Source organism: Trichogramma pretiosum, unplaced genomic scaffold (genome assembly GCF_000599845.2).
Source record: "Trichogramma pretiosum strain Unisexual culture from Peru unplaced genomic scaffold, Tpre_2.0 scaffold1, whole genome shotgun sequence".
Taxonomy (NCBI): Eukaryota; Metazoa; Arthropoda; class Insecta; order Hymenoptera; family Trichogrammatidae; genus Trichogramma; species Trichogramma pretiosum.
In genome coordinates this window covers 5,121,070-5,133,480 of record NW_019641703.1, presented here as the reverse complement: position 1 = coordinate 5,133,480, position 12,411 = coordinate 5,121,070, and the positions used below count along the sequence as shown (strand labels likewise).

Below are 12,411 nucleotides of genomic sequence, written 5' to 3'. Positions count from 1 at the left end.
GAAGTGTTTTGCGACCCGAGAGAAGAACCGATAAATTGAGACTTTAATGCCGATCGTTACGGTACAACGACATTCTAATGCTATCCTTTCTTTCTCATTTTTTTTTACCCCTCGCGCTCTCTTACCGACGGATTACGTTGGGAAATGTTGGATTTTCTGTTAATTTCGCCCCTCGTGGCGCACTGCGCATAGAAGATTGCTCTCTATTTTTTTCTCTCCCTTTTTTTTTTATTTACTCTTTTTTTCCTGTCGAATTGATTCGTTCGTATACGTCGATATATATACGTTATATATACGGCGTAAAATTCATGAGCTACTTTCGCATAATTCGCGTATATCAATCGTTCCGCGCGCGCTCGCTCGCATGTATATAAACTCGCTGCTCTCTCGAGTCGATCGTTCGCGCGGAAATCACGCATGCCCGACCTTATTCTTTCTTCGTTTTACTGATATTTTTCAAAAATTGCTTCCAGACGTACCGATACGTTAGTACAGTACGTATACTTCTCGCACCCTGATTGCGAGAAAAAGGATCGATCGAACCCTATTAATATTGTTCTTCTCGCGAAGACGGCGACGATTTCAGGCGTGAAAAATTAAAGTTAATTAATCATATTGACATTCGGCACCGTGGTCGAGAATAAACTCGTATTTTACGTTTGTCGTTGTAATTATCGTTATTATCAGTATTTCATTTTCTCGCGACTCATATGCATCTCGATACGCGGGACTCTTATTCTGCGAGCAATCTTTTGCAGCTCGCCGATAAACAAACGCATATACGATCAATTTTTTTACGATTTCACGTGGCGCGCACGCGACACATATCTCTGTGTGTACGATGGATATATATTAAATATCTCACCTATAAATGATATAAACTCTCGAATGTGCTACGCTGGCTCTTTTTTTTACTATCCTCCGGTATCAAGTGGCTGCGATCGTAAAAAATCGAGCTTCGAACTTAACTCTCGCTGGGCTTGGGGGACAATAAAAAAAAAAAAAAAAGGCAAAAAGGTTGGAAAAAATTTTTCTCCCTGGGCTCGGAGAGCCGCCACCGGCTAGGGTATGACGCAGAAATTTAAACGTTTTAAGGGGTAGAAAGATAAAAGTCTATACCATAGCCACGTTTAACGGCGCGTATAGGGCGCGGGCGTGCTCCTGATATAATACGCCGGTGATGCAGGTCTAGCGCTCATCGTTAAACGCTCAACACGGTCGGATTTATAATGAAGCGATTAGCCGTTTATTGCGCTTGGGCTCGATCGTCAAAGCAGCGAGCATCTTTATAATAATGCATCGACGTGTGCCTTTTCGAATCAATTAATTTTTCTCCCCCTGAAAAGGTTGATATGAATTCATGCGGAACTCATTGAATTTAATTAATAAAAGCAGCTTATCGGTAGTCATTAGAGCCGACAAGATGATATAAAAAGCGAATTGAATTCTAGCTAGCAATTAGTTCGTTCTGTATAAAAATATTATTGACTCTCGATTTAATATTCCTCGCACGTTACGTATATGAACGATAAAATAGACATTCGTAGAATATCAAACTATATACATTCATGAAAGCCGCACGTATATTAACTTATATAAGCTCTAAAGTGAAATTAATCATTTTTCAGTCGGCGTCCGTTGAAAAGTCGTCATCTCTCCGTCACCAGCAGCAACACAGCAGCTGCCTTCCATAATATATAAAGCAGACGACGAAGAAGAAGAAGAAGAAGAAGCCAAAGACGACGACGACGACGACGACGAAGAAGAAGAAGGAGTAGGTGACGACGCGACGAGCAGCTTGCAGCGGCACTGCAAGCGCCGCCGACGACGCGAAGAGAAGAGTGGCTGCCGCCGAGGTCCCGGTCGGAGAAATGAGGCGAACGTGACGTCGCAATGACACGATGAAGAGCCTGGTGGGGATCATGTGGATCGTCTTGGTCCTCATATCTGGCAACAATCAAGGTTAATAACCATTACTCAAGTAGCGCGCTAGAGAGCGAGAATGAGCTTTTTTTCTTCTCTCTCTCTTCTCTTTCGTCTAATGAAAATTGAAATCCAAGTCGGCGGCGGGGGGTGGCGCGTTTATCGATAGATTTTTCGCATCTCTGCCGAGAGAGACGTGCGCCTCGAGAATAACAAACGCGTATAAGATAAACGTCTCGAAGACGTGCTCGATCGTGTCTAGTGTATATGAATTAGACACGTATGAAGCTTATGTATATACAGGTGTGGGTCTTTGCGCGCGTATTAAAAGCCCTCGTGTGCCTGGTGCAGCCGGCGATATACCTAATACGGAGGGATGAGCCGTCCGTTACGTTAGTTGGCGTTTTAAAGCGGTCTTATATGTATACACGCGTGTATAGGTATACGCGCGCGCGGGCACGCCTGTGCGAGAACGCGTAAAACTGGACTTTACGATGATATTCGGGGTATATATATGTGCAGAGAATGCGCACACATAGCTACAACAAGCGGCAGCCTAGATTATTATTACTATTACTATTATTATTATTATTATTATTATTATTATTATTGTTATAACGCTGCTAACGTGGGCTATGTACGGCGCACTGCCGTATATGCTGTAAGCGCTGAATTGGCTGCTGCAAGCTCCGACAGAGAGAGAGAGTCAACCTGACGAATATTAAGCGTGTGTATATAAGGAGATATATAGAAATGCTCGGCGTACGTCGGGCGTTTGTTTTTGGACAATTCTCCAAGTTTATATACGCTGTAATACGAGAGAGAGAAAAGCTCCTGCGCGCTGTACACACGTAGACGCTTACACCGTGAAAATTATTCGAATCTCCGTTGTAATATAATGTACATATACAAAGATCCTTTTCGGTTTCGAGGCTCTCTCGCGAGCCGTTTCATTATTACGTATCGCGTATATGGAATATACGGGAGCGAAGAACGCGCTTTATAGCCGCGAAAATTCGTGTAATAATTATACGCGAACACACACACGTGGGATATTGTACGCAACGCTTCGACGCGCGCGCGCGAGGTGCATGTATATCTTATATACACGCACGGCATAAACAATAAATGAGAGATGCTATGTGCAGAGCCCGACTCTTGGAATTATTTCGCTCTTGCGAATTCGCGTGTATCGTTTATAAACTCTCGCTCGTGCAAGCTCCCGTGCCGCGCGCGTACCCGAATGCACACACACACACACACTCACGCAAGCTCAATGGCATGAGCAACAGCAGCAGCCGAACAATATAACGAACTTACAAGTGCGCAATCCAAATGTGTCGCGTTCGCGTTTATGTATGTGTGTGTGTGTATGGATGCAGGGGCGGTGTGTACGCGAGAGCAGGACCAGGGCGTGCGATGATGTTGCAACAATAGCTGGGGCTCGAATGCTCTCGAGCTTGTTCGTATATTCCATTATCGTCGTCGTCGTCGTCGGCGGCGTCGTCGTCGCCGTAGCTCTTTGACGTGTATACATACCCTCTCCTTGTCCGTGTAAACATCATTAGTTGTTCGCAGCGACTATAACACGAATACGCGTACACACAATCGTGTATAACGGTGTACCGTGGTAAATGTGCAGCCCAAATCGCGTATAGTAACATCTGTATAGGTACGCGATATTTATCGTACGTATATCGACGAGGTGATTTTGTTGTAGATTATTTCATCGTCGTTAACATTATATCGAGAGTTGTCCCCGGTATAAGTAATACTCAACATTAATAATTATCTTATTTTTTAAAATACATTAGTATTAATAGGGTTGTTTTTGCCAATTTTTCTGTTAAAATCATCTTATAAATATTAAGGGCATTTTAAATTACCAAAAAGTGACAATTTAATTGTTTAAAAAATTTTGATCAGTCGTCCACTACAGTAAGTACGATAATGCCACTTAGGCCTTCGCCACTAGATGGCGAGTATCTTTATCTGTAAATCTGCAAGTGGCTAAGTAAAATCAATTATATAAGTCAAAAGCACAGTTGCAGTTGCATCACAAATAAACTTATATCCCCGCTTATTTCCCACGTAAATAATGACGAGTCGAGTTGGCGCACTAAATACTGCAAAATATAATCATTCGATCGACTCGATCTCTTTCCAGCTTGAAGCTGGAGTGAAAGATTTGTTTTGCGCACATCCGATTCGTATGATGAATTTCGAAAACTCGATCGCTTATCTCGATCGACGGGACGCACAAAGATATCGAAACAAAAACTAAGAGTGAGACAGCGATGGAGAAAAGCCAACCAACAAAGTTAAACATTCTCTCGATAGTTATATTTAGTGCCGATCGTTTATCAGACGGCGCGAGGGACAGAAAGGCGCGCGGGCGACACACAACGTCCTAAATGCGCCGAGCTTGCAAAAGTTTTTGAAGATGTGTCGTACTGCAGCTGTATACGACTACCTATATACGTCGCGCTTAGTTCGCGAGACGAGGCCGAACAAAAAAAAAAGAATTAAAGTTTTTTACCATCTCTCTCTCTGTCTCTCTGTGTCGCAGGATGCCTGGGAAATCCGGACGCGAAGCGCCTGTACGACGACCTGCTGTCGAACTACAACAAACTCGTGAGGCCGGTCGTCAACGTGACCGACGCCCTGACGGTTAAAATCAAGCTCAAGCTGTCGCAGCTGATCGATGTGGTAAGTATACAAATTATTTTATGATTTTCACCTTTCATCTATGTAACTGATTTTGTTAGCTCGAATCATGCTCATGAAATTTTCACGTGCTTTCAGAACTTGAAAAATCAAATAATGACAACGAACTTGTGGGTCGAGCAGGTAAGAATACATTTCGCAGTAATACGGCTCATACGTGCGCTTTTCATCTTCTTCGGCTCCAGCTCTTTCTTTCCCTATGCCTGCTTAGCCGTCGTCACGTGGCGCGGCACTGAAAAATCGCAACAAAGCTATAAGCCCGGAAACAAACGCATGTAAAATTCATAGCATTCGGGGGCGAAATCGAAGCTGCAGTAAAACCTTTATTCCTTTACTTCCTTGAGCTATATACGTGCCCGCGCGAGTCAAAGGAAAGAAAAGCGCATCAGCTGCCATTTTCTTCCGTCTTCTCTTGTATATTCTTCCTTCTGCGCAACGTCGTCTCTTGTCGCGCGTACAGCGAGAGTGAGCGAGCGAGAGGGAGATACACACACACCCACACATACGTGCTAGCATACGAGACCTTTTTTCCTCTCGATGCGCCATAACAGAAAATTGACACACGAAGGATACAAGCTTCTTTTCTCACGCTCCATGTATCCATCTCTGACCATGCAGCTGGTTTTTTACGCCCAGACGTGTTTCCAATTTTCGGTAAAAGTTTTTCCCTTTTCTATCCTTCTCCTGCTTTTTTTGTTTGTTTATTTTTAACAAAAGTATATAAAAGTTTATTTGCAAAAGCAAAGTTATATATACAGGTGCGCGTACTGTTTCGCCGAGGTAATTCTACTCGAATATTTTGTCCGAATTATAATAACGGCGCACGAGTACGTTACGTGCATTACGTATATATATACGCTCACGCGGGCGCGAGTTGAAAAACTGAATATACACCAATTAGTGTAATTTAAAAACATCAGAAACTCAAAGCAGTCCGCGTATTATGGCTTTTTTTGTTAACAAAGAAAAAAGCTTGTTATTTTAATTTGGCCTCTCGCGCGCGCGCGCTCGGACCCCCCTTTCCCGAATCTATATATCGTTACTTTTCGCTCGCGCAGTTCATAATTTTATGCATGATAGGTGCATGAAAATAAAACCTCGTCCGAGCGTGGGCTGCTGGGACCGAAATAATGGATCGAGTGAACTTTTATTAGTTTGAAATTCGTTTGCGCTTACATGAAAAACGGATGTTTCAATTCGTGTTTTTTCGTAGAAATGAATCCAATTATGCCGCATTCGTCACAAATGACAGTTTTAATATCCAAAAACCTGGTTTTAGGTTTAAAATTATCGTAGCCCTACGAGTAAATGAATGAACGATTATCAGCACATTATTGATGCGAAACCGCGCTTTGATTTATACAATTATTTTTACTTTGGCGCTTGCAGATTTATAGATACAAGTACTCGCCATCTAGTGGTGAAAGCTCAAAGTAATATTATCGAATTCGTAGTGATTAAACTGGTTTAGTTTTTTTGAAATAATTACTTTGTCGTTTCATCGGATAATTTAAAATGCACTTATAATTATTTTAACAAAAAAATTGTCAAAAACAAGCCAATTAATGTTTATGTATTTTGAAACATTTTAAATGACCTTTTTTTGGTCACCAAGCCATTATTGATATTGAGCATTTACGTTACCGAGCATAGCGTTTTCAGTACGTAAGCTCGAAATTTTCATATTACGTATACACTTGCGAGCGCCCGATGGAAAATGTATGCTTAATTGATAAGATATCGCGGTTTACGATGCGCGCGGCGCAAGCTCGAGTTAATTCGCAATCGCGCTCGTCGACGCAGCGTGTTTTTGTGTCTTCTAAATACGTACGCAGCAGAGTGTGTGTGTGTGTGTGTGTGTGGCCGCGTCGACAACTAGGTCACATTTAGACAAGAACATTAATCGCTCGACGACGACTCTGCGCGTTTATACATACGTACGTGTGTATACGTAACGAACATTTCGAGTCCTTTTCGCTTACGTACACACACGAATACGCATACGATACATAAATTTTTTATCCGGCATATTTTTTCGTTATATATACCTACGTCGGGTCTATGCACTTTGATTTATATACCAAAGGGCCAAAAAGGCAATATTAAACGAGTACAACTGCGCTAGAGAGCTGCCACGACGAGCGTCGAGCGCCGGGGGACAAATGACTTTGCGAGCCCCCTCCCCTGCCACAGCCGTATAGCGCAATTTCTGCCGTATAACGCACGCCTTAAAGTGCCTTGCGACGTATATACATATACCGTATACTATATATATACCGTACCAAGCACAAACAGCGATTGAAGCCGGTGGACGTGCACTGCAGAGCTATATATAATCACAACCTATTTTACAAGTCGAGTGTACTGCCTCGATTGTCCATTTCGATCGTCATTTCCCGCCAACGGGTCGGCGCGGCCCTCTTGTACGTATACAGTACTGCGGTGCTCGATGGCATATTACATCTATACGCTCTCGAGTTATATGTACTTTATCATCGACGAGCCGTCGTGGCCGATGTAACTGCGGGGCTAAGCATTTTTTTGTCCCCGAAAAAGAAAGTTCAAGAAGAAGAAGAAGAAGTAGTAGTAGTACAAGTCCGTGTTATGTCGGACAGTCGTGCAGCAGCGCCGCAGTGCAGAGATGCGCGGCGGCTTTTAATGGAGTTCCAAAAGTGTATAACGTCGTCGTATGTATAATACGCGTGCACCGACGCAGAATCACACTAATATCTGACCCATCATATATCGCACGGTGTATAATAGCGTTAACGTCAATGCGCAGAAAGAGAGAGATAGAGAGAGAGCGAAAGACGGGAATTGGGGGGCCGAGAGATAGTGCACAACTGCGCGGCTTGACGTAAAGTATCAGAGTTTCTGCTCTCGACGTTATGCGGTATAAACGTGCAAATACACATGCATATTTACGTGTATATATATGCTCGCCAAAGCTGTAGAGGTGGTGCGCTCTCGATGCGGAATGTCAATCAAAAGTTATATCCTTGAAATTTTCACCGAAAATCTCGTTCCATTTCCTCCTGTTCCTCCTCCTCTTCCTTCTACTCTGCGCATAAGCTGCGCTGTTGCGTGTATATGTTTTGTGCGCTCAACACGGTATAAAATGTTGGACTCTCGATCCGCGTTCGAGTGCTGTTTATTATTAGAAATTCCTAAAGAGCGCGGGATTCTGATTTATCAAAGGTAAAAGTGGCCCGCGCGGTAAGTAAGTTTGACGCAAGGATATCGAAGCCCGCCGTTACGCCGCGTGGAATGTAACGTTATGAAAAAAATATATATAAATGAAATTTCTCGTCTCGCCGCCTCGAGAGCTCCGAGAGACGTTAAAAGTTCCGCGAAACGCTGGAAAATCGCATTGCGAGAGAAAAAAAATCGCGCGGTGCTTTTTTTTCGGTCGTTTCTCGCGCGGTGCTTTTTTTTCGGTCGTTTCTCGCGCGACGATTCGTTCTGCGTAAAGTGTCCGCGAGCTTAGCGAGATATACACGTTATAAAACAGTTCGCAGCGACAGCAGCAGCGGCACATCATAATATCTAGCAGAGAGCATAAAATATTAGACCGCAAGTTTTCATTAACTTATGCGCGAGTCGTCTCGCGCTGCATCGTACGCTATGTGTATAGATATAACGAAGACTTTATGGTACAATAATGTGAGAGACTCCTAACGTATAACCGCCCCAAAGCTCGATGTACTGCTCGCGAGTACCGTGGACGAAGCGCGAAATATTATGTACGCGCGGATCCAGCCGACGCGAGACAGGTTCATATATACTTATATACTTATGCTATACTGATCTTGCATGAGTATATATAGGAAATATATGCGATATTTTGCCATGTACGTGTGAGGTGAAGCTCGACATTAATCATCGAATTTTCACTCGCATTGGGGTTCGTGCTTTGACACACGATTACTCGTCACTCGCTCAATTGATCTGTTTACGATCAAAACTTTCATTTGATAAGTTCTTTAAGTTTCATATTTTTGTTCTGCAACATTTGTATATCTCTTACATCTTGCGCGTTGAAAACATGACCAGCGTCTGTAAAGAGTACATTACCATTAATTTGCCATTTTTCTCTCGCAATTATGAACCTAAAAACAACAATTTAACTGTTCGTTAAATTCGTTAGTTTAGATCAGTTTCTATCATTTTAAACGCGATGATATAACTTTGAGTGTTCACTACTAGATGGCGAGTACCTTCATTTCTGTCAATCTGCAAGTGGTAAATTCAAAAAAAGTGTATAAGTCGAAGCACAGTTCAATAATTTTTTAAAATATCAGACAATCTGGCGAGTACCTTCATTTCTGTCAATCTGCAAGTGGTAAATTCAAAAAAAAGTGTAAAAGTCGAAACGCAGTTCAATAATTTTTTAAAATATCATATGCAGTCACTACGCTGCAGAAATTTCATTTTCATTGGCGAAGTGACTACGAACATTTGATACGATCCTTTCGTTATATCGCAAGACACTCATCGGATTATTTCTCGAAAATTTTATGCACCTCGAACCGATTTGGAGTACAGGTATGCTACCGCTGTCTACTACTATACGCGATTCGCGCGTCGCAGTGCACGCGCGCGAGGTAAAAACGAAAACGTACCCGCGCGCGCGCACGTGCATAAATCACATTTCAAAAATGGGAATGGTTTACCAACGACGAAGCAGCAGCAGCAGCAGCAAAAAAAAGAGGAGAAAAAAAAGAAAACGTGCCACGCCGGCAGCTATATAATCTTCCCTGCAGCGTGCGCGTCGTCGTGTGAAGAGGGCATAAACACAGTGCAGAATGCACCGAGCGAAACAGCAGCAGCAACAGAAGCTAGAGCCACACGAAAGATATACATCCTCGTTTTTTTGCTGCTGCTGCTGCTGCTGCTGCTGTTACAGCTAGAGCTGCGCGACGTAGACAGACGCGAGTGAGAGAGCAGCAGAGAGAATATATATGCGAACGTTTTTGTGTGTGTGTGTGTGTGTGTGTGTAAAGTTACATCGCTCGAGCGAATGGATTTTCCCGGAGATATACACGGGCCTTTAATAAAGCTCTGATATTTTGTATCTCGAGATAATACAATGCCGACAAAGACTTTTGCGTATTAAATTTTTGACGGCGTGCGCGCGTGTGCAAATCGCTTATACGTGTAACGGGAATAAAAAAAAAATACGTAAACTTTCGCAAAGGGCTCGGGAATTTTAATACACTATGCATGCGAGCTTGCGTATACCTGATCGCGCAAAGGCACGAATAAACGTTATGGGCGCACGAAAGTCGAAGTATTCGATCTATCTTTGTGTCCTTTGTGTCCGGCCTGACTGTAGCTTTAAAATATACGCCTTTTTTCATCCCTCTTCCTCCTACTGCAACGCGTCAACTTTATTTTTTTATTTTTCGAGCGCTAATTCGTATCGTAAAACTTTCGCAAGTGTTCCTTACTCTCTCTCTCTCAATAAAAATATCATAATACACACTTCGTTGAACTTTGCCGTTAAATACCTATACCGCCCACCGCGAAAAAGCGCGACGCTATTTTTTTTACCCCTTTCCTCTCCTCTCTCCTTTATTTTTTTTTTACTTTTATTACTATCGGAAAGAAAAGAAAGAACGAAAGAGTATATGAGGATTGTAGAAGCCGAAGTTTAACCCATTAACGCGCAAAAGTGCAATTTTGTGCATGAATTTTCCGTTGTAAAAAAATTATAGATAAAGTTAAAATATTTTCTTGAAAATCCATACCCAGGGGTTTTTGGGTATGCTCTTTCAGTATCCGGTGTTATTTTTGCGATAAATAAACATTATCATCGTTTATTTTGCCATTAAAAACAAAAAACGTGATTTTTTGACTCAAAATTTTTTTTCAAAGTCGATTTTCTACCTTGCCTTGCCTTCGGAGGGTTCCCATAACACCAGAAATCGTGCACTTTTTCTCTGAACCTTCGAAAAATGCGCTGCCGCGATTTTTATCTTGCCCCTATATTTCTAAAATGGCGAATTTATACCGAGCAGCGATATGAAAATTGCCTTATTTTTTATTTGTAAATTATTGACTTTATAAAAGAAAGTCATACAATGAAAAGTGTTCAAATTTGTTCAAAGAATACATGTGAATTTTTTTTAGAATTTTTTAATAATTTTTTCAGAATTTTTCAGATTTTTTTTGGAACATTTTGGATTTTTTCGACAGGCCGGGAAATGGTCGTATTTTGCAAAATTTTCAAAGTGGTCTGAAAAATTCTGAAAAAATTCACACGTATTCTCTAAACGATTTCAAATAAGTTTTTACACTCCAAATTGTACTTTTGAGTTCATATTTAGCGCATGTAAAATAGGTTCTGAGTAAAAAATGAGTGAATTTTTATACCGCTGCTCGGTATAAATTCGCCATTTTAGAAATATAGGGGCAAGATAAAAATCGCGGCAGCGCATTTTTTGAAGGTTCAGAGAAAAAGTGCACGATTTCTGGTGTTATGGGAACCCTCCGAAGGCAAGGCAAGGTAGAAAATCGACTTTGAAAAAAAATTTTGAGTCAAAAAATCACGTTTTTTGTTTTTAATGGCAAAATAAACGATGATAATGTTTATTTATCGCAAAAATAACACCGGATACTGAAAGAGCATACCCAAAAACCCCTGGGTATGGATTTTCAAGAAAATATTTTAACTTTATCTATAATTTTTTTACAACGGAAAATTCATGCACAAAATTGCACTTTTGCGCGTTAATGGGTTAATTGCACAACGAGGCAGGGAGGGAGGGCTGAGGCAGAAGTATATACAGTGCTGAGCCGCCGCGTCCGCACGTGTACATACAAGAAAGGAGGAAAAAAGTTTCGGGCCGAGAGTCGTGATTTTAATTTTCTTCCCATCATAAAAAGAGAACCACCTAAGGATATACACGCGCCGCCGCCGCCGCCGTTTTATCCACTTGAAATTGATGGCATTTCGTACCCTCCTTCGCCCGGCTTGGCTTTTCAACACATACTTGGCTTTTTTTATCCTCGTACAGTAGCTGCTTCTGCCGCTGTGCAATACAAACGTACACCAGACATATACACACACGCGAGAGAGAGAGAGAGCTAATCAAGAGAGAGTTCCGCGAGTGGCGCATGACCCAATAAAAGTTTTTCTTCTTATACTTTTTTGCGTGCGCGGCGCGATTCTTTTCTTTGACTTGACTCTCTCTCTCTCTCTCGCTCTCGCGGTGCTCGGTGCACGCGGGGGGCGGCAAATGTTTTACGACTGTTATACAGTATAAAATCTTTTTCTCAACTTTACAATCTTTCGTTTCTTCTCTCTCTCTCCCTCTGTATATATACGAATAGTTTTGCTATATTATACTTGGCGTGTATCCGTGTATTGTCGCTCTTCTTCCTTTCCCCTTCCTTCTTCTTTTTTTTTCTTTTATCATTATTACTATTGCGTTATAGCGTAAGGCACATTTCTCGATGCAATAAAAAGTTTCCGCGAGGAGAGAGTTGCGTGATGCTCGACTTTTCGCTTATTAAATTCGAATTTTTATCAACTTTCTTTACGCTCGTAACATGCAAGGCTAATTTACTTCTTCTTACTTCTTTCTTTTTTTCTTCATTATTCATATATCTTTTTACAGTCATGGTACGATTACAAGCTCAAATGGGATCCGAAGGAGTACGGCGGGGTCGAAATGCTGCACGTGCCGTCGGACCACATATGGCGGCCGGATATAGTTTTGTACAACAAGTCAGTATCGAAATGAAAAAATGAAAATA

At 41.8% G+C, this 12,411-nt stretch overlaps 1 protein-coding gene across 3 annotated transcripts in view; it reads left to right on the top strand.

The window, feature by feature from the left end:
* The window catches only part of LOC106655834 (acetylcholine receptor subunit alpha-like), a 110,764-nt gene that overhangs the window by 77,919 nt on the left and 20,434 nt on the right, over window positions 1–12,411 (top strand). For all 3 annotated transcript variants that reach the window (XM_023462885.1, XM_023462884.1, XM_023462886.1), the window contains 4 exons: window positions 1,629–1,962; window positions 4,493–4,632; window positions 4,729–4,773; window positions 12,273–12,382. In XM_023462885.1, the coding sequence (XP_023318653.1) occupies window positions 1,902–1,962; window positions 4,493–4,632; window positions 4,729–4,773; window positions 12,273–12,382 (356 nt within the window). In that variant the 5' untranslated portion in view covers window positions 1,629–1,901. The remainder of the gene's footprint in view (window positions 1–1,628; window positions 1,963–4,492; window positions 4,633–4,728; window positions 4,774–12,272; window positions 12,383–12,411) is intronic.